Genomic DNA, 22033 nt, shown 5'->3' on the forward strand with positions numbered 1-22033 from the left:
ACTATACAGCAGTATGTCAACTTCATTGGCCAAATGAAGCACCTTTTGAAAGCAAATATGGGAAGCAACGACCTTTAAACCCACCATCTGTTTTTAAAATTTTACGCCTAGTTGTTTAGCCGCACCAGCAAGTTAAGTTAGAAAAACTGTAACTTCAAGCGGTTTTCGAAGCATTTTACCAAATGAGTTAAATGATTTTCTATAAGAGGATGAACTTATATTTGACGATATTCAATCTTTGTTAAGTGATAATAACAATGTTATTGTTTTCCAGCTTAATAAAAAAAGTTTACACATGCAATCAAAAATGTACAAACTTGGTGTTCCATTATTTATTTTAGTAATTTTCAATGATTATTCATTTGTAATTAACCATAATGGCACAACTTGTAATATTTCATCTTTAGCTGTAAACAAATTAAAGTTAATAAAAACAAAATCAGCTTTATTTGAAGCAGTTAGATTTTAAAAAAATAAAGAAAGTTCGCTTCAGTTAAATATTCTATTCGAACACCTTAATGCTATGAGAAAAGTTAATGTTGGTGAAGTTTTATATACTCCAGATATTATATGTAGAGCATATGAGTATTTTGCTATGCGACGAAGTTTATATGATTGTTTGTGTATTGACTACAAGTTGTCAAGTATAAGGACTTTAACAAGATTGACTTCAAAAATAAGCTCAATGGAGTACCTAAGTTTCATAAATAGTATTTTTATGAATTTAAATCCATTGAAAAGAACTTCCATACTACTAATTGATGAGGTCTATGTCAAAGCTTCATTACTTTACTAAAGAGGTGCTTTGTTTGGTCAAGCAGTAAACTACCCTGAAAAGTTAGCTAAACCAATTTTATCATTTATGATTAAATGTCTTTTTGGAGGTCCAGAATTTATATGTAGAGCTCAACCTGTTGCAAATTGTTCCTCTGAATTTCAGTTTTCTCAATGTCAACAAATTGTTCATACGATAAATAATATTAAAAATAGTAAGACATTGGTAATAATTACTGGTGGTAATCGTGTAAATCAAAGATTTTTTGGAATGTTTAAAACAGTTGATAGTAAACCATGGTTAACAAGATCAGGTATATATTTTTTTTATGATTATGTGCATCTCTTAAAATCTATACGAAACAATTGGTTGACAGAAAAGACTGACGAACTTCAATTTTTAAACAATAAAGAACTGGCTTTGGCTAAGTGGAGTAATTTATAAACTTTTCTAAATCACTCCACTTAGCCAAAGCCAGTTCTTTTAATCTAAAACTTTAATTTAAAAACTGAGTGCAATTGTCTTTTTAAACTCTCTAAACTTACAGCTAAATCAGTTTATCCAAAACCAATAGAGAGATAATCTGTAAAGTTTTGTTTGTCTGTTTTTTGTGAAGAAACAGTAGCTGCATTAAGAACGCATCTAGAGATTGAAAATAAAGCATTTGAAGGTACTGCTGTATTTATTGAAAAAAAAATTTTTTTTTCGAATGTTGTTAATGTCAAAGCACCTGGTGCTGGCATTCGGTTTAGAAATGAATTATGCGGAGAAATCCACTCAGTTGGTGATCAACAGTTACAACTGCTACGAGATATTGCTGAACTGTCAAATTTTATGAAACCTACAGGTAAGCGTGTAAAACAGCTTATGCTAGATACTAGCAATGCAATAGCGCATTCATGTTATGGCTTTATTGATCTCGTAGAAACTTTGTTGAGTAATGGAGCAAAGTATGTCTTATTAGGTTGGTTTTCAACAGATCCACTTGAAAAGCTTTTTATAAGCTTCGACAGGGATCTGGAGGTACTTACTTTATAAACGCTAAATCTGTAATTGAAAAAATTAATATTCAACATACTAAATTGATATTACAACTTAACATTCCTGTTGATGGTATTGATGGTCATACTTGTGACATATGTTTTAGAGATATTTCTACTGATGAAAAAGAACTTCTAGATAATATACATGATCTTGAAAGCTCAGTTAATAAATCTACATTAGTGGCTATAGTTTACATAGCTGGTTATGTGCAAAAAAGCGAAATAAAAATTTATGATGATTCTACCAATTATTATTCTAAATATGGAAGTTATCTGTATAGCCTAAACAGAGGCGGACTTGAAATTCCTTCTGATACTCTTGTCTAATGGTCAATATTTTGCTTTTTTTTTTATATATATATAGAGATGGGTTCAAGGTGCTACTGACCCTTTATGCAGAACGTTCTGTGTTACTCAGTTTCAGTTCATTGCTGCTAAATATAGATTTAAAATCACAAAAAAACTGCTAAAGAATTACTCACTAATTACCACTCCCAAAGTACTAAAGCTATCATAATTTATGTGAAAATTAGTTTTGTATTTTATTATGCTATTTACTTGTTATGTTTTTTATTTTCTCATTAGCCTATATGTCTCTCAATATGTTTGGATTTGTAAATATTTACCCTGTTGAGATATATTGATAAAACTTTTTTTTTGCTTGAATCGACTTTTGTTGGTGTTTTTTATTGTTGGTAATTTTTATTGTTACCATTTTTAGCAAAAAAAATTAAAAATACAGTTATCTTTCTAATATATAGATATATACTTTGTTATAGTTCTGCTTGTTATTGATACTATTTAATATTACATAAATTTTCTTAATGAAATTTGAAATACGAAAAATATGATTATCTTTTAACAATTTTTTGGTTTTCTTTTTATATTTCCGTCTTTACTAGAGATTATTTTTAGAAAACATAGACTGCCATTAGACCCAACCTAATATAAAAATATATCATATAAGTAAAAGTGAAAGTTTAATCGGCCTTCAGTTTTTACGGCATTTTGCGCGATGTCAAGGCCTGTTATTATAGAAGGCCGTGTGTATGACGAAAAAGTAAAGATATTTTTGCATCCACTGGCTATTACACCCAAGGTCTACATCATTGAAAAAGTAGGTTTTTACATTTTTGTTTTTGTTTTTTTGTTTAACTACTTATCCTAATTGATCACTTTTTTTCAGGATTCTCCTCATAGGTTCAAGCTCATTACGCATAATATGTGTTCAATTACCCATAATACGTTAGTCATTGTAAGTAATAAATTAGAAAATAATTATTTGTGAAATGTTGTAGTCATTAATGATTTCAACCTGGCTAATAATTAAAATTGCTCGACTAATAAGGTTCCTTATTAAAATTGTTCTCTCTGTCTCTCTCTCATATATATATATATATATATATATATATATATATATATATATATATATATATATATATATATATATATATATATATATATATATATATATATATATATATATATATATATATATATATATATATATATATATATTTGTATTTATTTATTTTTTTTAGAAAATGTTTGAAGAAAGTTAGAAGATACTAAAAAACTTGGTATTATGCAAGCCGAAGCGATTTAATTAATTCAATCACAAAAAACGGCGTGTAAATCGCAAAAGAAAAAATAATTTTTTTAATATTCATTTTGGATGTATTAATTAATAGCATTTATTTTGAAATAAATTCATTTTGCAACACAGTTTTTAATTTTATAAAATTTCGTCATAATAGTTTAAGGTAAATCGCACAGGTTTTAGGTGGAAAACATCACATGTAAAAGATCAAAAATGCTACACATTTTGAATACCAAATGGGATAAAGTAGCAAATACCAGATTAAGTTAAACCTCTCTGAAAGCTTCGATGATTAATTTTAAATTACTATTTAAGTAATTTTTAAATTAAAAGAATTTTAAAAATTATCATAGAAGCATTCGGACTTTCATTTGTCTAGTATTGACTACTTTTATACCATTTGGATTAAAATATGTGGCGTATAAGATCTATAACATGTAGTATTTTCCACCTATATCCCATGTAGGATTTACCACATAAAACCCATGTGGGATTTACCATATGAAACCCACATGGGACAAAATAATAATTCCCATATGGGTTACATATGGTAAAAACCCACGCGTATCCCATATGGGATTTACCATATGGAATCCATGTGGGATTTACCATATGAAACCCACATGGGACAAAATAATAATCCCCACATGGGTTACATATGGAAAAAATCCACGCGTATCCCATGTGCGCTTTTTCACTGGGCATGGCTTTCGCAACATTAAGTGTTCTTACTAAGCATGATGTTGAAATCTTAAAATTGATTGAAAGGCTCTATTGATGAATAAACATCTGGAATATCCATGTATGAACAACCTTTGATTCAGTGGGTATCTATAAAACTAGGAGATTGAATGTGAGTCCCATCTATGATTTGTGTTCAGACCAGCGTAAACTTTATTAGTGTAGCGATAGAATAGTTTCAGCGGTCCTATAGTATATTGTATACTATGCTTCAGAGATCTACAAAATAATTAATTTTTTCAGAAATTTAAAAAAAATAAATACAGACTCACATACAACTGGATCTCCTAATTTTATAGATAAACATTGAAATATGATATAAAACCTTAAAAATAGATTTTTCATGCAAAATACAGAAAATACTGTTTATGTTTAGTAAATTGGAGGAACAGCCTTAAATTGATCGAAAATAAAATGCGGTCAATAGAATACAGTGTGTCAATTAAGCTAAGAACAAATAAGCTAACTCTTGTTTTATAGGAACATATAGTAAACTTAAGTTGTCAAAAATGTGCTGTAAATCCTATATGTTCCTTTTTTCCTACTCCAAAATAATGACAATTACAGTGATGGTTTTATTTTAAACAACGTTGTGACTTTAAACTATTTTAATATAAATATATAGCTTTATAAATATATAGTTTTATAAATATATAGCTTTATAACTATATAGCTTTATAAATATATAGCTTTATAAATATATAGCTTTATAAATATATAGCTTTATAAATATATAGCTTTATAAATATATAGCTTTATAAATATATAGCTTTATAAATATATAGCTTTATTTAATGTAAATTAAGTTAAATAATAAAACTTATACAACAAAATTTTTATGCTTTAAAAACAAACACCATAAGTTATATGAGTTGTTGTAAAGAAATTTAAACAATTCAAATCTAAATTGATTTTCTCCGTTTCAAAATAAACATCGCATTTATGTTGAAAAAAAAAGCCTTACTTGCAAACAGCAGAATAAAAATAGCATAAAACATCTTTTGCATCTAGAATACTGAAACTAATATTAAATATTAAAATATTATATAAATAAATTTCTTTAATATCACTTTATGGTTTTTTTGTTATTTGAGACAATTTTATTCAAGTAATTATTTGTTATTGTGATTTCTCCGTCGTACGGGTTATGATTTCTCCGTTGTACAGGTTGTTGATCTCTTTGTTGGAAAGTAAATCATTCCATATTTTTCAATACGACAGATTTAAAATTACTATCTGTAAAATAAATAACTAAATTTGTTTGTCAAACAAATTCGCTTTGCTCAGCATTTGTTATAACCATACTTTTATGTTTAGGCTGATATTTTTCGGATTGAAGCACAACTAACTTCCCAGGAATTGAACTCGAACAGGTTTTGAACATTTTTAAGTTATGAAATGATTCATGTTCTTCATTATTCCAAGAAGTACTGGATGACCGAGCGTATTCTTTTTCGTATAAAGGTATGGCATCTGATTTTAGCTCATACTCTGAACCAAGATCCAAATATCTACCTAAGGTACCAATACTTTCTGTGCTTCTTGACTCATACCTATGACGATATTTTTGCCATGAACTTTTTCGAAACGAATACTTGTTTTTATCTCTAGAACCTGGTAAAATACTTGAGTTGCAGTTTATGTCACCAGCAATACTATCTTCATATATAATTGGACTTGTATTTTTTGTACTTCTATAAACTTTTAGGCGTTGCATTTTAAACAAATCTCTTCGATCTTTTGCACTTAACGTTCTATGAGGAAGTTGTTTATAGTGACCAGGCAAGGGAGTGTCTGAGCTCACTGGAGTGCATGTAGATGAATAGCTTGGTTCAGAACTTTCCGAATCGTGTAGACTGCTTGAGTTGTAATATGGTGAACCAAATTGGTAATCGTTATCTTGAGCATCTAGAGTATCGTAATTAAAACGAGGTAAGTGACTGGGGGGTGTTAGTATTGACTTACTTGTTTTGTGACGCGGATATTCAAACTCTATATTTTTCTTTAAGAAACTTTCGCTGAAATTTGGTTGGTACGTTTTATTGATGGTATCATTATTGTTCTCATTAGTTGCCAATGCAGATTCGCTTGTCGACCTCTGATTACTTTGAAGCGAAAATCTTTTTCGTTTCTCATGAACAAAATCTTGAGAGAGGACTGAAAATCGTTTTTGTTCTTGTTTATTGTTTATTTTTTCGTGCCACATTTTGTCGCAGTCATTTTCATAAGATTGTTGATGTAATCTGCCAAGGAATTCGTTTTCTTTTAAGCTACTGGATGACATTTTTCTATAATCTCTTTCCGAAAGATAGTTATTTAATTTTAAGTTTGATTTATTTTGAGGATAAATATTTTTGACATCGTGATGGAAATCAAAATGTCTTGTGGGTAATCCACAGCAAGCATTAATAACGGTTTCTTTGTTACTTCTTTTATCAGATGTTTCACAAACATAACTATAAAGATCTGCTGTCGATCTTGAATATGTTTGTTCGTTTTCGGAAATGAATGTGTTAGTTGTTGCATCATGTGTAGCTTTAGGTACTAGAGCTTTTCTTATTGATTGAGAAATTTGTTTTTTACCAATAAATGACATATTAGCTGCTAAAACTTTCATAAAATTTACAAAGTTTTGTTTTTTGTTCAAAACTGGAGTTTTTACTAAACAACCAGGATCGCTTATTAGATAACTAGCATCGTGCCTTAAATAGGTATCATTTTGCTTAAGCGTTGTATTTTTTAAATAAAAATCTTTTTCATTAAAGTGTTTTTCGTCGATACTTAAAAAATTTGGGCTGTTACACATTTGAGTTGAAATTGTACTTGTTGAAGGTATGTGGGTACTAGAAAAAAATAAAGAAGTATTATCGGTTTGTACTGGACTATAGAGCACACTTTTGGATGCGGAAAGAAAGTTACTCATTGTATTTGTTAAAATGGACTTTCTTCTGCTTACAGATACTTCGGGTGATGTTCCAACACACTTATCACGTTTATAATTAATATTGTCCATACTGATACAAGAAAGCGTAGAGCCCATAGCATCGCAATTTTGCGACGTTTTTCGATATGTGCTTAACGAACTTGTACTTTTTAATTCTTTTTGAGTCAAATTAGATAACTCATTAAATGAAACAGACTTTTTATACTTTTCATCTTCGACTTTAAGCAAGTAGTTTGTTTCATGTAAACTATTTCTTGAGTTTCTATTGGGTAGTTGTAAACTTAAATTCTGAGACGAGTTTATTAAATTCAAATGCATGTCGTTCATATTGCTGCGAATGGATGCTTGTCTTTTTAAATTTTTGTCTTTCAAATTCTTCGCCTTCAATTCTTGCTCTCTTTTTTTTATAGCTGGAGTGGAAATGCGAAAGTAACTAGATATGGGGTTTAAAAACTTAGTTTGTTTTTTTATAATAGGATTGTCACGCGACAAAATCTGAGAACTCTGAATAAATTCTTTTTTTGGACTATTTGGTTTTAAGATGTTTTCAATAAAATTTTTTTTATTATTTTTTACTGAACAATTCCATTTTGGAGTGAATGTCTCTTCATTTTCTATGTTTTCTTCATGTAATTGACAAAATTGTGTGAATCTTTTAATTTCTTCAGCTATAGCCGCTTGTTCCTCTCTCAATTTTTTATCAGCCATTATGCGTATGGCATTTTTTCGTGATCGGACTGCCCTACAAACGTAGCATGATATACCAACAGGTATAAATATTATTGCACTTAGCAAAAGAAAAGGTGTGGCTGACTTTAACCATTTCAAAGGAGATTTGCTTAGACATTCTCCTACCAAAGTTATGTTTGCATCAGATATAAAGAAATGCAGAAATTTAGTCTTTAGCTCAGAAATAAACTCCGGTTTAAGTTTATTCGATAGTTCATTTATTTTTTCTTTATCACAACTTTTCTCATTTTCAACGTGCAAAAAAGAAAACCGTAAACAACTTTTTGTAAAATCGTGTACTTGAATATTTTTTACATCGGTGTTTAACAAATACAATGCTAATTCTTTAATTAGTGTATAACGGTTGTCCAAATTGTTCAAAAAAGTTTCAAAAGAGGATGACGTACAAACTGTTACTTTGTGAGAAAAATCTTGCTTTCGTTCGTTAACGACTATGTGTAGATGCTGAAACGATTCTCCTCCATTTTTTTTCTTTTTGATTAAAAATTTTGATGAGCCAAGATTTGCCTCTAAAGGAAGACCATATATTTCATTACTTGTCCAATGAAACTTAACCCAAGAGTTTTCGGGTAGTTTAGTTCTATTTTCTGTTAGTAAATCCACACTAATTTGGTTTTTTTGTTTTGGATTATTCAGTGTACGTTGAAAAGGGTTTCCCAAATAAACATTAATCATAGAGCAGTTTGTGCAAACAATGATAGGAAAGACAATTACCACATGGTAAATAACGTATCTGATCATTGCTGGAAAAAAAAAAACTGTTAGAAATATATTAAACAAAAATAGAGAGCTCAAAATAAAAAATATTTGTAAAAAGTGTCTGTCCAAATAAAAAGTAATTCGTTGTACCGATGTAGTAACGTTAGAAAAATATGGCCAGTTTCCAGACCCCTAAAAATGAATAGGTTTTACTCATTATTTTAAATACTATTCAGTTATACTCAATATTTCAACTACGTAACATGGTTCTGAGAAGACATACATACGATTAAATGATTACTTAAATGGAAAAATTGATCACAGATCTACTCATTATTTTAATTGCTTAAAATGGGTCAATTTACTTGATTATTATATTAAAAACCATTGTCTATAACAATAAATATTACGCACAATTGAATTAATAAATAAAAGGGTCGTGTCATAGTAGATACATTGATGTGTTGAAAGATTTCTAAAAGAGATTTCTGTTTTGAGTTTAAATTTGTTAAGAAAAAAAGTACGATTCTAATAATTAAAATTTTTTACTTTTTTTAAAAGATATTGTCTAAAGTTTGCAGTGCTGGTTAACCTGCGCCAGCGGGGTAAGATGAGCAATAGTGTAGAGTAAGTTGAGCATTCAACAAATGAATATGCATGTTACGAAACATGGGTGAATCATCAATAAAACTTTAACCTTTTTATTTTATACACTTTAATGACGTGAGTAAGAGAAAAGAAAAAATTAAATAGTAAGAAAGCGTCATAAAATATAAGAATATTATTTTATACCATTGTCTTGAACTTTGAAGCCAGATTTAGAAATTAATTATTTTGTAAATTATATATACATAATGTACCCGAAATTATTTCTTATCAAAGTTATTTCTTTGTGTTCGAAAGTTCAATTTTATTTTTTTAAAAAAAAGCTGCTCAACTTACCCCTATTAGACTAGGTGACACATTAGTTAGGTTTTAAAGAGAACAGTAAGATAATAAAAAAACAGGTAACTTTAATTGAAAGTCCGATAAATTGGTAAAATATCAACACTTAAGTGATGTCAGAAAAAAAAATTTATAAGTGTCCAAGAGAAAAATAGCAAAAACTTTTTACTTTTTTGGTGAAAAATAGAAAAAGTGCCCGTGTATCTTACTCAACTGCTTTTTAATAATTTTTTGTGGCGCATTGTGTTAACATTATAATTTCCCTAGATTTCATCCATTAGATGCTTTGTCATGTGATGCATAGTTTTTGAGATACTTTATTTGCCCAACTTACCCCTATGCTCAACTAGCCCCTCTCTACCTTATTGTAAAACACCTATAAATAACTTAACTTAAAATTTAAAATATTTTCAAGTTTTTTATATTAACTTTTTATGAGTAATTAAAATTTTTTTAATTAATCTTATTCCCATTGAAATTTTATGTTTTGTAACTTTTATTATTTGTTAAGGTGCTCCAAAAAGACCTAGTCTTATCTTATTACCGGACACCACGGATTTAGCCAAAGAATTCACGCTTTGAAATTAAGATTCTGAACTCTTGAGAAAAGCAAAATATTGACCAAATTTCAATTTTCATACCATTAAACAACATTTTATTTCAATTACTTACTGTACCAAATTTAAATTTAATTTTGGCACAGTAAATACCAAATGTAAATTCAATTAATACTTCTGAGTATTTTTTAAATATAAATGCTGCAAAATTACTTAATTCGTAAATAACTGTTTTAAAATAAGTTCTTTAAAATGAATTATCTTAACAGTTTTATTTGCCAGTTACTCTTTGAAAAACTGTTCTATGAACGCTAAATTGCAATTCATAAAAAAAAATTTTAAGTGCAAAATCTGCAATTTTTGAAAGAACAACATGTAGTCAAATGGATAAACATTTTCATATCATTATAAAGACCCTAGTTTTTTTAATGGATCAACCACCATGAAAAAAGAAGCTCGCACGCCTATGATTTTATTGGTATATATAAATTCATGAGAAATTGAAAAATTACTAAATAAGCAATCTTCAATTTCTATCACGGTGTTTTGCAAGCTCCTAAGTTTGTTTTTTACTCTGCTCTACTTCTATTTATTGTTAGGGGGTTACGAACTTTATATTATTAATCAGGGCAATTCCACATCAAATCACCCAGTCCATTGAACCATGTGTCTTCCTTTTGTGTTATACTTTGACACATTATTCCTAATTATAAAAAAATTTTGCATGCAAAATTTCAGCTAAAAAAGTTTAGCGGTTGACAAGATATTGCAATTTTAATACTGACCTGGTTTCCCAAAATGACCCGGTTTTCATAACACTCTGAAAAAACATTTTCCTTAAAATAATAAGAAATAAAAATGGCAAAAACATGAAAATGAACATATATAATGTTTTTTTGATGCTGAATTCAATAAATGTACTTAAAATGCTCAAATATAAAAAGAACATGCATAAAAATTAATAAAACAACTAGTTTCTATAAACCAACTTTGGGACCCAATATCTCAAAACACCCCCATCAAAAAATTTTTTTTTTTGCTGTTAATATTTTCAGCTGTTTATAATCTTACTAGGCACAAAAAATCTGGAAAACTGGAAAACTGGAAAACTGGAAAAACAACTAAAACATACGGAACTTTAATTTCAAAGATGTATTACTTTTTCAAGAAATTCCCAAAAAATATTTGTAAATAAAATAAAGTTAATCGTAATTTAAAAAGTTACTTAAATATACAAGATTTGTAAAGGTATCAAAGATGAAAGTTATTTTGACTGTGTTTGTAATAGTTTACAATATTGCTCCCATTTTACTTGTACTTCTTCTATTTCAGCATTTTCAAACACATAGTTTCTACCAGAACTAGAGCAAGCTTGTGGAACAGATAGTTTTTTCAATATGTTGGTGTTTGGAATAAAACAGTAGTCGTCTCTTTCAGGCCAGTTAAAACAGATTGATGGACCATTTGGATCAAGAAACTTAACTTTAGCATCAACTTCTTCTAAGTTGGTTTTATTTACAATGCCGATCCACCACTTATCATCACAGACTACAGCGACATAACAACCTAAAGTGACAGTATCAAGTTGAGATATGTCTTGTTTCTTTTTAAGATTGTGGATTATTGTATAATTAGTGTCTGTACTACACCTCTTTGCCCCAACCTTGTTATCTCTAAGATGTATAAATTGATGAAAGCTACGAGTACCAGGTAGAGTTGTTACACCAGTGTACCTTTCTTTTTGCTCTTCACGTTGCAATTGTAAGTCCAATCCCTTTATGTAAATGAAGTTAACAACTTTTATTTTATCAATACAAAATTCATACATAGCTTCTGATGTGAGAATTTAGTTTCTGTACGGTCGTTTTAAACTTTCTTGTGCTGTTAATCTTTTTACAGTACCACCAATCCCATCGCATGGTGACTTTCCGTGGGACGTGGCAAAAAAGTTCCATTCAATTTTAAGGCAAAATTCGCTCTCTAGTTGACATAGATTGTAAAAGCTTTTACAATTTTTGTACTGTCCTGCGCAACCATCAGTGAATAAATGTAATTTGGACAGATTGGAAAATTTTATTTTTAATATTGGTATGATTAGTTGGAATATTTTGTACACATAAGTTACATCATGTATAATTTCATCTGATATAAAACAGTAAGAAATATGTTTCAGTTCACCTTTATCATCTTTATAGTAAATGACTAATGGATGTAAAGAACATTGTTGGGTGTTCCAATGATAGCTCTGTATTTCATCTTGGACAACAAAAGCATAATTTTCAACAAAGTCGCCAATAATGATAATGTTTGATTGATCCATATATTGTTTCAGTTAGTTAAGGTACTGTGATTGAGAGTGAGCAATAAAAGAATGAGCTTGTAGCTTTTCAAAACAAGATGCTAATAGTTCAACAAACGTTGGAACATCAGCTGTTAAACTTAATAGTGTTGCACGGCCAGTAGTTTGCCATTGCTTGTAGTGTATCTCAAAATCATCTTCGTATTCTCCAAAAATCTCATACAAATATTTGGTGAGGGGTTCTTTACTAGGACAATCATCACACTGTGCAAGCATGCATTCTTTGTTTTCTACTGAGCAAACGGTTTTTGAAAGTAAGTCCTTATACTTTAGTCCAATATTTAAAGCATCTACTAGCAATATGGCATTTTGGTGATAAGAACAAACACAAACAGAATGTGTACCACTTGCACCTGGCAAAATGCACCACTTTGGTCTAAGTGAAGCAAATTTTGAGTAACTTATTTGTATTTCTGGATTGTTTTCTTTGTATAATAAATATAGTTCCTTTAAATTACACAAAAGCAGTTTTTTTTGTTTATGGATGTTCTTTTGAATGTTAACATAATCTTCTTTTCTAGGCATAGTTCTACATAAATCACTTGAATCATAAAAAAGTTTAACAGAATCTTCTCTTTCTTTTTGTAAGACTTTCCCTTTATACAAAGGTGAGATAGCCAACAATCTTTTTTTATTAAAAAGTTGTCTAGCTTTTTTTGCTTGGTATTCTGTAACTGCAAAGATATTTTGTACTTCTAATATTGACCAACTTGGGGGTGCCAGTGTTAGAAGTTGAACAATAGTTCTTTTGTCAGAACATAGAATTTTTTCTTTTATCAAGCTCATAATTACATCAAAGTTTTCAGCCTTCTTTTTAATGTCATTTGGTTCATAACACAGTTTTGAGGGAACATTGAATTGACTTTCAGTTTTTCTAGTAAGGTTACTTACCGTTTCGTTGATGCGCGCAACTTTTCGCTTTCCTTCTGAGAGTATATGTTTTGATGACTTTGAATGAGATTTTAGAGGAGATATATTAAAATTTTCAAGTTCTTTATTGATCTCCTGTCTTTTTGATTTGAATGATGATATTAGAAAATCTTCATCTTGTTCACCCTGACTTTGCTTCTCTTCTTTAAGATCTGCTTTTTTGGCAATCTTTTGCTTACAGGGTTTGCAAAGTTTCTTCCCAGGAACAATATTTAAGCTACTTCTCATCATGTCTTGTGACTCATTTATCGTAACTACTCTAAGATTTTCTAAAAGTAATTGAATTGTATATATAATTGCATATAGCTTTATGTATTTTGTATATAGTATAATTGTATGTATAGTTGTATATAGCTTATCTGCACAATTGTTTAAAACATTGTTTATGTTTTGGAAAACACAAGTTAAAAAAATATATATATTAAAATGCTTAAATTCCACTTTTACTTACTTGTAATTTTCTTTGTATGTTTTTTGAATGGATCACAGCATGCTTTCTGCCATATAAGATACATTTTCAAATAATTTGTAGCATGTTTTTCACATAATGTTGTTAAGTTTGATAGTTCAATGTTACAGCGTAATGATATAGCTATTTTTTCTTCGTTGCTTAAAGTTCCAATAACATCTTGTTGGCCTTTGCATGCATCTGATGTCATTAACCCAATAGAACACATCTTATAATAAACTACTTTGTACAAATGTATTTCCTAAAAAAAAGAGAATTCTCCTACTTAATTAAAAGAATTCTCCTACTTTATTATAAAAGAATTTTCCTACTTAATTTTTAGTAAAAAAAAAAATTTAATATAGAATCAATTCAAACCTTTTCAGAATCCCACTGTTGTATAATTTTTTACACTGATAGATATTGTTAGTTTTCTTTATAGATATATTTATATATATATACAGTTTATATATATATATCAAATTGTTAAAATTTAAATAAAATTTACGAATGCTGTTTTTTAACTGAACTTTTTATAAACTAGTTATTATAAACTTTTACAAAAGTTGTCAAAATTTTAAAAACAAATGCACATCCATATCACACTAATTCAGTTTTTATATAAAACAAAACAGGATGTTTTTTTCAGCTGTTAAGTTCAAATAACTAAGTTATCATATAATTAAGACTTCCTTAAATATAACAAAATTGTTTTTGTTTTTTTTTAAGGAGTCTTTTAACTAAATATAATATTTTACAGAATTCTATTTGAAAGTTTTTTAAAATAGCTTATTGAAAATTTGATACATCTTTGAAATTAAAGTTCCGTATGTTTCATTCGTTTTTCCAGTTAGATTTTTTGTGCCTAGTAAGATTATAAACAGCTGAAAATATTAACAGCAAAAAAAAAAATTTTTTGATGGGGGTGTTTTAAGATATTGGGCCCCAAAGTTGTTTTATAGAAACTAGTTGTTTTATTAATTTTTAAGCATGCTCCTTTTATATTTGAGCATTTTAAGTACATTTATTGAATTCAGCATCAAAAAAAAATTATATATGTTTATTTTCATGTTTTTGCCATTTTTATTTCTTATTATTATAAGAAAAATGTTTTTTCAGAGTGTTATGAAAACCGGGTCATTTAAGGAAACCAGGTCAGTATAAAAATTGCAGTATCTTGTCAACCTCTTAACATTTTTAGCTAAAATTTTATATGTTAACTTTTCTTTTTAAGATGCAACAGCCAAAGAGGTTTTTAAAAAAATTGAAGACCCATGGTTCAAAATTTTCTAAATTTTGGGTGATTTGATGCGGAATTACCCATCAATGACATTTAATTTGAATAATTATAACTTATCAATTATAATTTGTGGTTAGAGCGCTTGCTTTAGAAACAAGAGATCCTGAATTCGAAACGAGCTGTAGGCATATTTCGCGCTATCGGTAAGGAAGAAGGCGTGAACTTCCTAGTTAAATGCTCCTCCGTGGCGCTCTGTGACAAGACCGTTAGGTCTTCTTGGGGCATCTAAAACAAAAATTTTAAAAAATAATTTTAAAATAAAATTTTTTTAAACATTTTAATTTCTAGTTGCTAGAGCAGCTAGTTTTAATTTTAACAAAATAACGACAAGGAGTTTAAACAAACAAAAATATGAAGAAATGACATGCTGTGATATTCAAAAAGTTAATTTAGAAATGTCATTATAGTTCCATTAATAAGGTTTATAATATAAATATAAAAACGTAGAAAAATTCAACATTTTGCTTTAGAGCCTCTTAGTGCAAGGCGCCTTCTAAAAAACCATGCAGTTTTTAAAACTATGTTAAGGAGATTAGTTTGACCTTTATAGAAATCTCTGATAAAAAAATCAGTGGTGCAAGAAACGCTTGCAGTGAGTGTAGTCTGCTATTCTAAACATTTAAAATAGTTTTCCTTAACTTCTGACAGTCTGACATAAACTAGCAAATTTGAACATTTAAATATTATTTAGACAGAATTCAATTTTGTGTTGTAATTTAAGATTTTATTATTGAAGATATACATTATTTATACTTTATGCATTTAAAATAAGTTTTTAAAATTAAAACTGAAAAAAAACATTGCATCAAGACTTCTTCTCTAAAAAAAAGGTTGTTCATAATTTACAACTGATTGTTTTAAATGTGCTTTTTAACTAGTAACGGCTTTATATATATAAAGTACACACACACACACACACACACACACACACACACACACACACACACACACACACACACACACACACACACACACACACACACACACATACACACACATACACACACACACACACACACACACACACACACACACACACACACACACACACACACACACACACACACACACACACACATATATAACGATACTTTATATGTAAATTGTGGTTTTCTAATCCTTCTGGACCAGCAGATGATTCACAAGGATTATCTACTTTTGTTTTGTTATTATTGTTTGTTTTTCTTTTTTAATTGAAAAAAAAGTTAACATTATTAATTTTTGAAATTAAAGAGATTCAACTTTAAATATTGTGATATTAACTTGTTTACTTGTCTTTCGAGCAATAGTATCATAAAATTCAGACTGGTTTTAGTGTTATCATTTTCAGAACGTACTTTGATGCTCTAAAGTTAAAAAAAAGGGGGTCAAGGTAAAAAAATAGTCAAAAGACTATTTTAAAGACTATTTTAAAGACAATTAATTTCCAAAAATAATAAAAACTTATAAAAACTTCAACTATAAAGTTTTTGATAAAATGACTTAAAATTATTATTGATCAAAAATTATTTTTAGTTGAAAAATAATTTTTGATCGAAAAATAATTTAACTTAAGTTTACTTGCTGTTGTTTTTTTCTTGCATTTGCGTAGAAACTATTGAACTCATACGGTATATAAACTGTTGTATTAAGCCTAAATTGATAAAAAACCGTTGGCTAGTTCATAAAAACGACATATAGGCAATGCTTGATGTGATAAAAATGCAGCAGTGCAATGCTGCAGTAGTTGTAATTTTAAATATTTCAACATAATACCATTTATCCTAACCATCTTTAGGTGACAACCTATTTAAATAATTAGATATTATCTTTGTGAACTAACCATCTAAATGAATGTGAAAAAACATGAAAAATAATAACATTTGTAGTATAATTATATTACAAAAATGGTAACAACCATGACATAGCTACTTAAATATATTAACTTTAAAGTTTTAATGACTTTTAGAAAATATTCCTGCACATTTTTTCAGTCGCAAAACGAATGAAACTATTAAATCAATCCAAGGATTTAGTATTATTTTATCATCTTCAATGAAATTCTTAAATCATTGCTATTGTTTTTAAAAGATAACTTACTAGACTTGTATGTGTTTATAAAAATATGGAGTTCCCCAGGATGGAAAGCATACTTTTTTTAAAAAAACACAAATAACTCAGAGCGTTTTTTTCTAATTTTAGAATTCCACCTGCTAAGTACAAAGAACTTCTATAAGATTTAAAAAAAATAATCCATAGCTATTTTGGAAAATCATAAACAAATATTTTGAATTTGAAAAAGTTACTTTACAAGCTATAGAAATCTTTTTAATCTTTTTAAAACTACACAGTTGCAAAGTACAAGTACACAGTTAGGCAACATATTTTTATATTCATTGAATTAAAAGGTGGAATCTTCGGTATTATGATGAAAGATGGAGTCTATGGTTATTTATTTAATTAAAAAGCAATATGTCACATTATTTATGATGCAATGTAAGGCTGGCATAACTAGTAAGTTCTTTAGGTAACTGGAACAAACAAGTGCTTAAATCTGTACATCAGAATATCAATTAGTTTAAGCAAATAAAATAAAATAAATAAAAAAAACTTTTTAAAAATAGCTTTCTATTCAATCGACTAAAAAGTAGAAAATAACTTTTTTTCTGTTTCTGGTACTCGTGGAAATCATGTACTGAGTAATAATCACTTTTGTAAAGCCAATACTGGAAGACATTGAAGTCAATTCATGTACGTATGTAAACAAACAAACTCATCGAAGTAAAGGAATCGAAAGTTTGGCGCCTTTAGCTTTATGTACATTTAAAACGAATTTGATTTTGAAAGCATCTGACTTAAAAGGCGCCAAACTTTCTATTCCTTTACTTCGATGAGTTTGTTTGTTTACATACGTACATGAATTGCCTTCAATGTCTTTCAGTATTGGCTTTACAAAAGTGATTATTACTAAGTACATGATTTCCACGAGTAACAGAAACAGAAAAAAGTTATTTTCTACTTTTTAGTCGATTGAATAGAAAGCAATTTTTAAAATATTTTTTTTATTTATTTTATTTTCTACTTTTTAGTTTTGATAAAATTTTTGAATTTCTGAAGACCGTTACGCTAACTTGCCATTACAAATTTATCGCTCTCTTAAAAAACAAATTAATTCATTTTACTAAATCTAAAAGAGTTATTGAATCAAATGTAACAAATATAGCTATTGTTAGTCGGCAAAAGATTATTTGTAAAATTTCAGGGCTGTACGATCAAAAGAATTGCTTCAAAAAGCGCTGTGAAGTTTTGGCCTCCACAAAAAAAAAAAAAAAATCAAAAAATCAAAAAATGCGGACTCGTCAGTGAGTGAATAGAAAGCTATAAAAAGTTAGAGAATACAGTCTAAATTATCTTAATACTCCAAAAAACGCTTTAACTAAAAGCATTGAATGCATACAACTCAAAATGTAAAAATGTAAAATAGTGCTATGATAAAATTGATCTTAGATATTTTAGATGCAACGAAGATTGTGTTTGAGATGTAAAGAGGATTCTACATTTAAACACCAAATTGTTTGCCATCACTTTATACAAATGTAAAATTTCAATAGTTATTAACTATTGGTATTTTAAATTTGGATAAAGTGGTTTGCATCTCAAAAAACAATCAAAAATATCTAAGACCAATTTTATCATAGCACCATTTTACTTTTTTTTTTGAAAGTTGTTGCAAACAGTTTTGCGTTTAACTGATATATATATATATATATATATATATATATATATATATATATATATATATATATATATATATATATTCACCTCCTCAAGGCCAAGAAGGCTACTATAGATGAGGAGGCTACTTAATAGTGGTTATAATCCTCTCTCAACTCTACTCCGAAAAACGAACCTTGACGAACAAGGCCGCTGCGCGGAGAAACAAGTTGAACTATCTATCTATCAATATATCTATCTATCTATCTATATATGTATGTATATATATATATATATATATATATATATATATATATATATATATATATATATATATATATATATATATATATATATATAAATATATATATATATACATAATTTTGATATGTTTAAAATCATGCATCTAATTAAGAAACTTGTAATATAAATAAAAAAATATTTTTTTTATATTACAAGTTTTGTAGAGACTTCTAATCACTTTGCCTCTCAAACTAAAATATTAGCATTTGTTTAACAAGCCACTATATAGGCTGCGAATAAAAAATCTTAGCTTTGTCTTTCATTTACAAAAGCAGCCGATTGGTGGTGACCATTTAAATATTTTCTTTTTTTAATGGAACACTAAAATCATAAAATTTTTATTTAAAACACTTTTGTTAGTTCACGAATGTTGATCCATATAGAGATTTTATATCGTGGCTTAACTTGAAGCCTACAAAAACAACTTATGTCAAAATTATTACAGGAAATCTTTGCTATTGACAAAACTAAATGTTTTTTAATGTCAGCTGCTTTGCGTGACTTAAAATAGGGAATATTTTGTTAAACTTAAAAGTTTAACAAAATATTCCCTATGTAATCATAGCGCTTTTTTCTGAAAACAAGCAGATGGAGGTGTAATAGCTGTTTAGATAAATAAAAATAAATTTTATACATATAATGGCATATAAAAAAGTATTTAAATCCATTAGGTAATACTTTGTTTAGCGTTGGATTTATGCAACCTTTAGTATCAAATGTATTAAACATTGTCACGCCTTTGTGCCATCGGCTTGAGAATAAACAAAGTAGATAGCAACAATAATAATTACAATAAAATAAGTAATAAAAAAAATAACAATAGTAGCCATGATAATATTAACAACAAAAAGATAGATATAAAGCAGCAACAACAAACTGGTAATGAGGACCTTAAGGACCAAAGCAAGTGCAATAAATGTTCATTATTGTTTTAACCAAAAACCGATATAATCAAAAGACATCCTGGATATTACTATTACATAATAATTTGCTTTATCGATCTGGCAGATGCACTGTTTTTAATGCAACTTGTTATCAGTGTTTTAAAAGATAAAAAATATTTTGAATATTAAAAACAGTAAATAAAATGTAAACAGAAAATTGTCAGACAATAATAATATAAATAAAACCATATATTATAGCATATAAAATAATTGTTAACTATAATAACATTAATTAATAGCTTATTATGTCTATAATTTTATCTGTAAATAAAAATATAGCGAAAATTTTTTTTATGAATTTTAAAAGTAAATCTTTTTAACACATAATTTTCACACAAAAAAAAGAGATTTATTAAAAAATTTTGTTAAAAAATTGGAGTCATTTTTTTAAACTTCATTTAAAAAAACTGGCTCCAATAATTATTTCATAAAAAGATATAAACTTAACGTATTTTGGAATTTAATATTATAAGAACAACAAAAAAAATAGTGCTGCTAAAATTTCAAGTGTGCATATATATATATATATATATATATATATATATATATATATATATATATATATATATACATACATACATACATACATACATACATACATACATACATACATACATACATACATACATACATACATACATACATACATACATACATACATACATACATACATACATACATACATACATACATACATACATACATACATACATACATACATACATACATACATACATACATACATACATACATACATACATACATACATACATACATACATATATACATACATACATTCTTACCCTGATATTTTCATTGTCATTAGAATTTTGAGACTGCATTTTAGTTGAAAAACTTTCGAAAATATATTTCGCCGTACGAATTATCAACAAATGAGCAAATTATACAAATGATTTTAAGAATTTACGTTTTCATTTTTGAATGTGAAGCTATAAAAAAAGGTATACATTGCGGGAACCATTGTAAAGTAAGAATAAGGAACGATTTTTTGTGTTCTATACGAAATAAAAACCAACTCAAAGCGATATAAATTATTTATATTTTTTTATTTGAAGCGATAAAATTTTCAATTCCCTAAACGCATTTGTAAGTAGAATTCCATAGAACTTTAACGTAGAAAATTAAAATTAACTTTGCATCTTAAAAAAGCCGAGATTGTTTAAAAAAGATTACGTAAAAGATCTAAAGTAGATAATGAACTTCGGAAGAGCCAAAGATTTTAGGTTCTTAAAGTTGTATTAAAAGTTAGCTGATGCAATTCTCAGAAATTAACAGTTTTATAACATTTTTATTACTAAGGCTAACCTTAATTGAGACTTCGAAGTTTATCTCGCTTTTAATTTTAGTTATTAATATAATTGGCTTCTGTATACTTTTTTTAATTATATTTTGGTTATATATATATACAACTTAAAAAAAAAAAAATTTATGACTATTTACTTTGTCTTTTTCTTTTAATTTGTTTGTTTTTTTTATCGTGAAAAAATTATGACTATTTACTTTTGTCTGTAGACATATGCTTTGACGCCATTTTAAAAGCGTTTTATTCTTTAACAGCTATTAAACGATTCCATTAAAAATAGTATAAACAATTTTATCCTATTAAATGATTTAAGACGAAGTAAAAAACAACAAATCAGAATTTATTCTAATAAAACTTTATATTATTTATATAATAAAATATGTTTTTAGCCTACTTTAAAATGCTTAAGAGCCGCTAGATTTTTTTGATGTTTTGATGCTTAAGAAACAACGCATAAATATATTTGAAAACACAAACGTAGAAAAATATTTGAAAACTCAGAAAAATATTTACAACGAAACAACTTAAATTGTTGCATTGTACAACTCAAGCTGTTGCGTTTTACAACTCAAGTTGTTGCGTTGTACAACATAAGTTGTTGCGTTGTACAGCATAAGTTGTTGCGTTGTACAACGTTAACTGTTGCGTTGTAAAACGCAAGTTGTTGTGTTGTACAAC

General features: G+C 27.8%; 3 protein-coding genes and 1 long non-coding RNA gene across 5 annotated transcripts in view; 1 reads left to right on the forward strand and 3 right to left on the reverse strand.

The window, feature by feature from the left end:
- Positions 1–5300, reverse strand: part of LOC100202255 (latent-transforming growth factor beta-binding protein 1) — an 82135-nt gene extending 76835 nt beyond the window's left edge. Inside the window, exon 1 of one of the 2 annotated variants that reach the window (XM_065813263.1) lies at positions 5124–5300. In XM_065813263.1, the coding sequence (XP_065669335.1) occupies positions 5124–5166 (43 nt within the window). In that variant the 5' untranslated portion in view covers positions 5167–5300. Of the gene's footprint in view, positions 1–4150; positions 4381–5123 lie in introns of those variants that run through there. The other variant, XM_065813265.1, reaches the window with a different exon arrangement.
- Positions 1250–3540, forward strand: LOC136088734 (uncharacterized). Its single transcript, XR_010642446.1, has 3 exons — positions 1250–2935; positions 3005–3073; positions 3360–3540. It is a non-coding gene; the product is annotated as an uncharacterized LOC136088734 (long non-coding RNA).
- LOC136088736 (uncharacterized) lies at positions 5159–21080 on the reverse strand. The gene is made up of 2 exons (XM_065813261.1): positions 20835–21080; positions 5159–8596 (listed from the first exon to the last, which is right to left on the reverse strand). The coding sequence occupies exon 2, from the start codon at positions 8592–8594 to the stop codon at positions 5424–5426; it is 3171 nt and encodes a 1056-aa protein (XP_065669333.1). The 5' UTR covers positions 8595–8596; positions 20835–21080; the 3' UTR covers positions 5159–5423.
- Positions 11198–14047, reverse strand: LOC136088735 (uncharacterized). The gene is made up of 2 exons (XM_065813258.1): positions 13795–14047; positions 11198–13612 (listed from the first exon to the last, which is right to left on the reverse strand). Exons 1-2 carry the CDS (start codon positions 14018–14020, stop codon positions 12387–12389), a joined length of 1452 nt encoding a protein of 483 aa, XP_065669330.1. The 5' UTR covers positions 14021–14047; the 3' UTR covers positions 11198–12386.
- Positions 21081–22033: the final 953 nt, after the last annotated feature.

This window comes from Hydra vulgaris, chromosome 12, assembly GCF_038396675.1.
Source record: "Hydra vulgaris chromosome 12, alternate assembly HydraT2T_AEP".
Classification (NCBI taxonomy): Eukaryota; Metazoa; Cnidaria; class Hydrozoa; order Anthoathecata; family Hydridae; genus Hydra; species Hydra vulgaris.

Coding starts and splice junctions, on each gene's coding strand:
- LOC136088736 (XM_065813261.1), bottom strand. CDS start 8,594: ATGATCAGATACGTTATTTACCATGTGGTAATTGTCTTTCCTATCATT.
- LOC136088735 (XM_065813258.1), bottom strand. CDS start 14,020: ATGTGTTCTATTGGGTTAATGACATCAGATGCATGCAAAGGCCAACAA. Junction 13,613..13,794: donor ACATACAAAGAAAATTACAA/GTAAGTAAAAGT, acceptor AATTACTTTTAG/AAAATCTTAGAGTAGTTACG.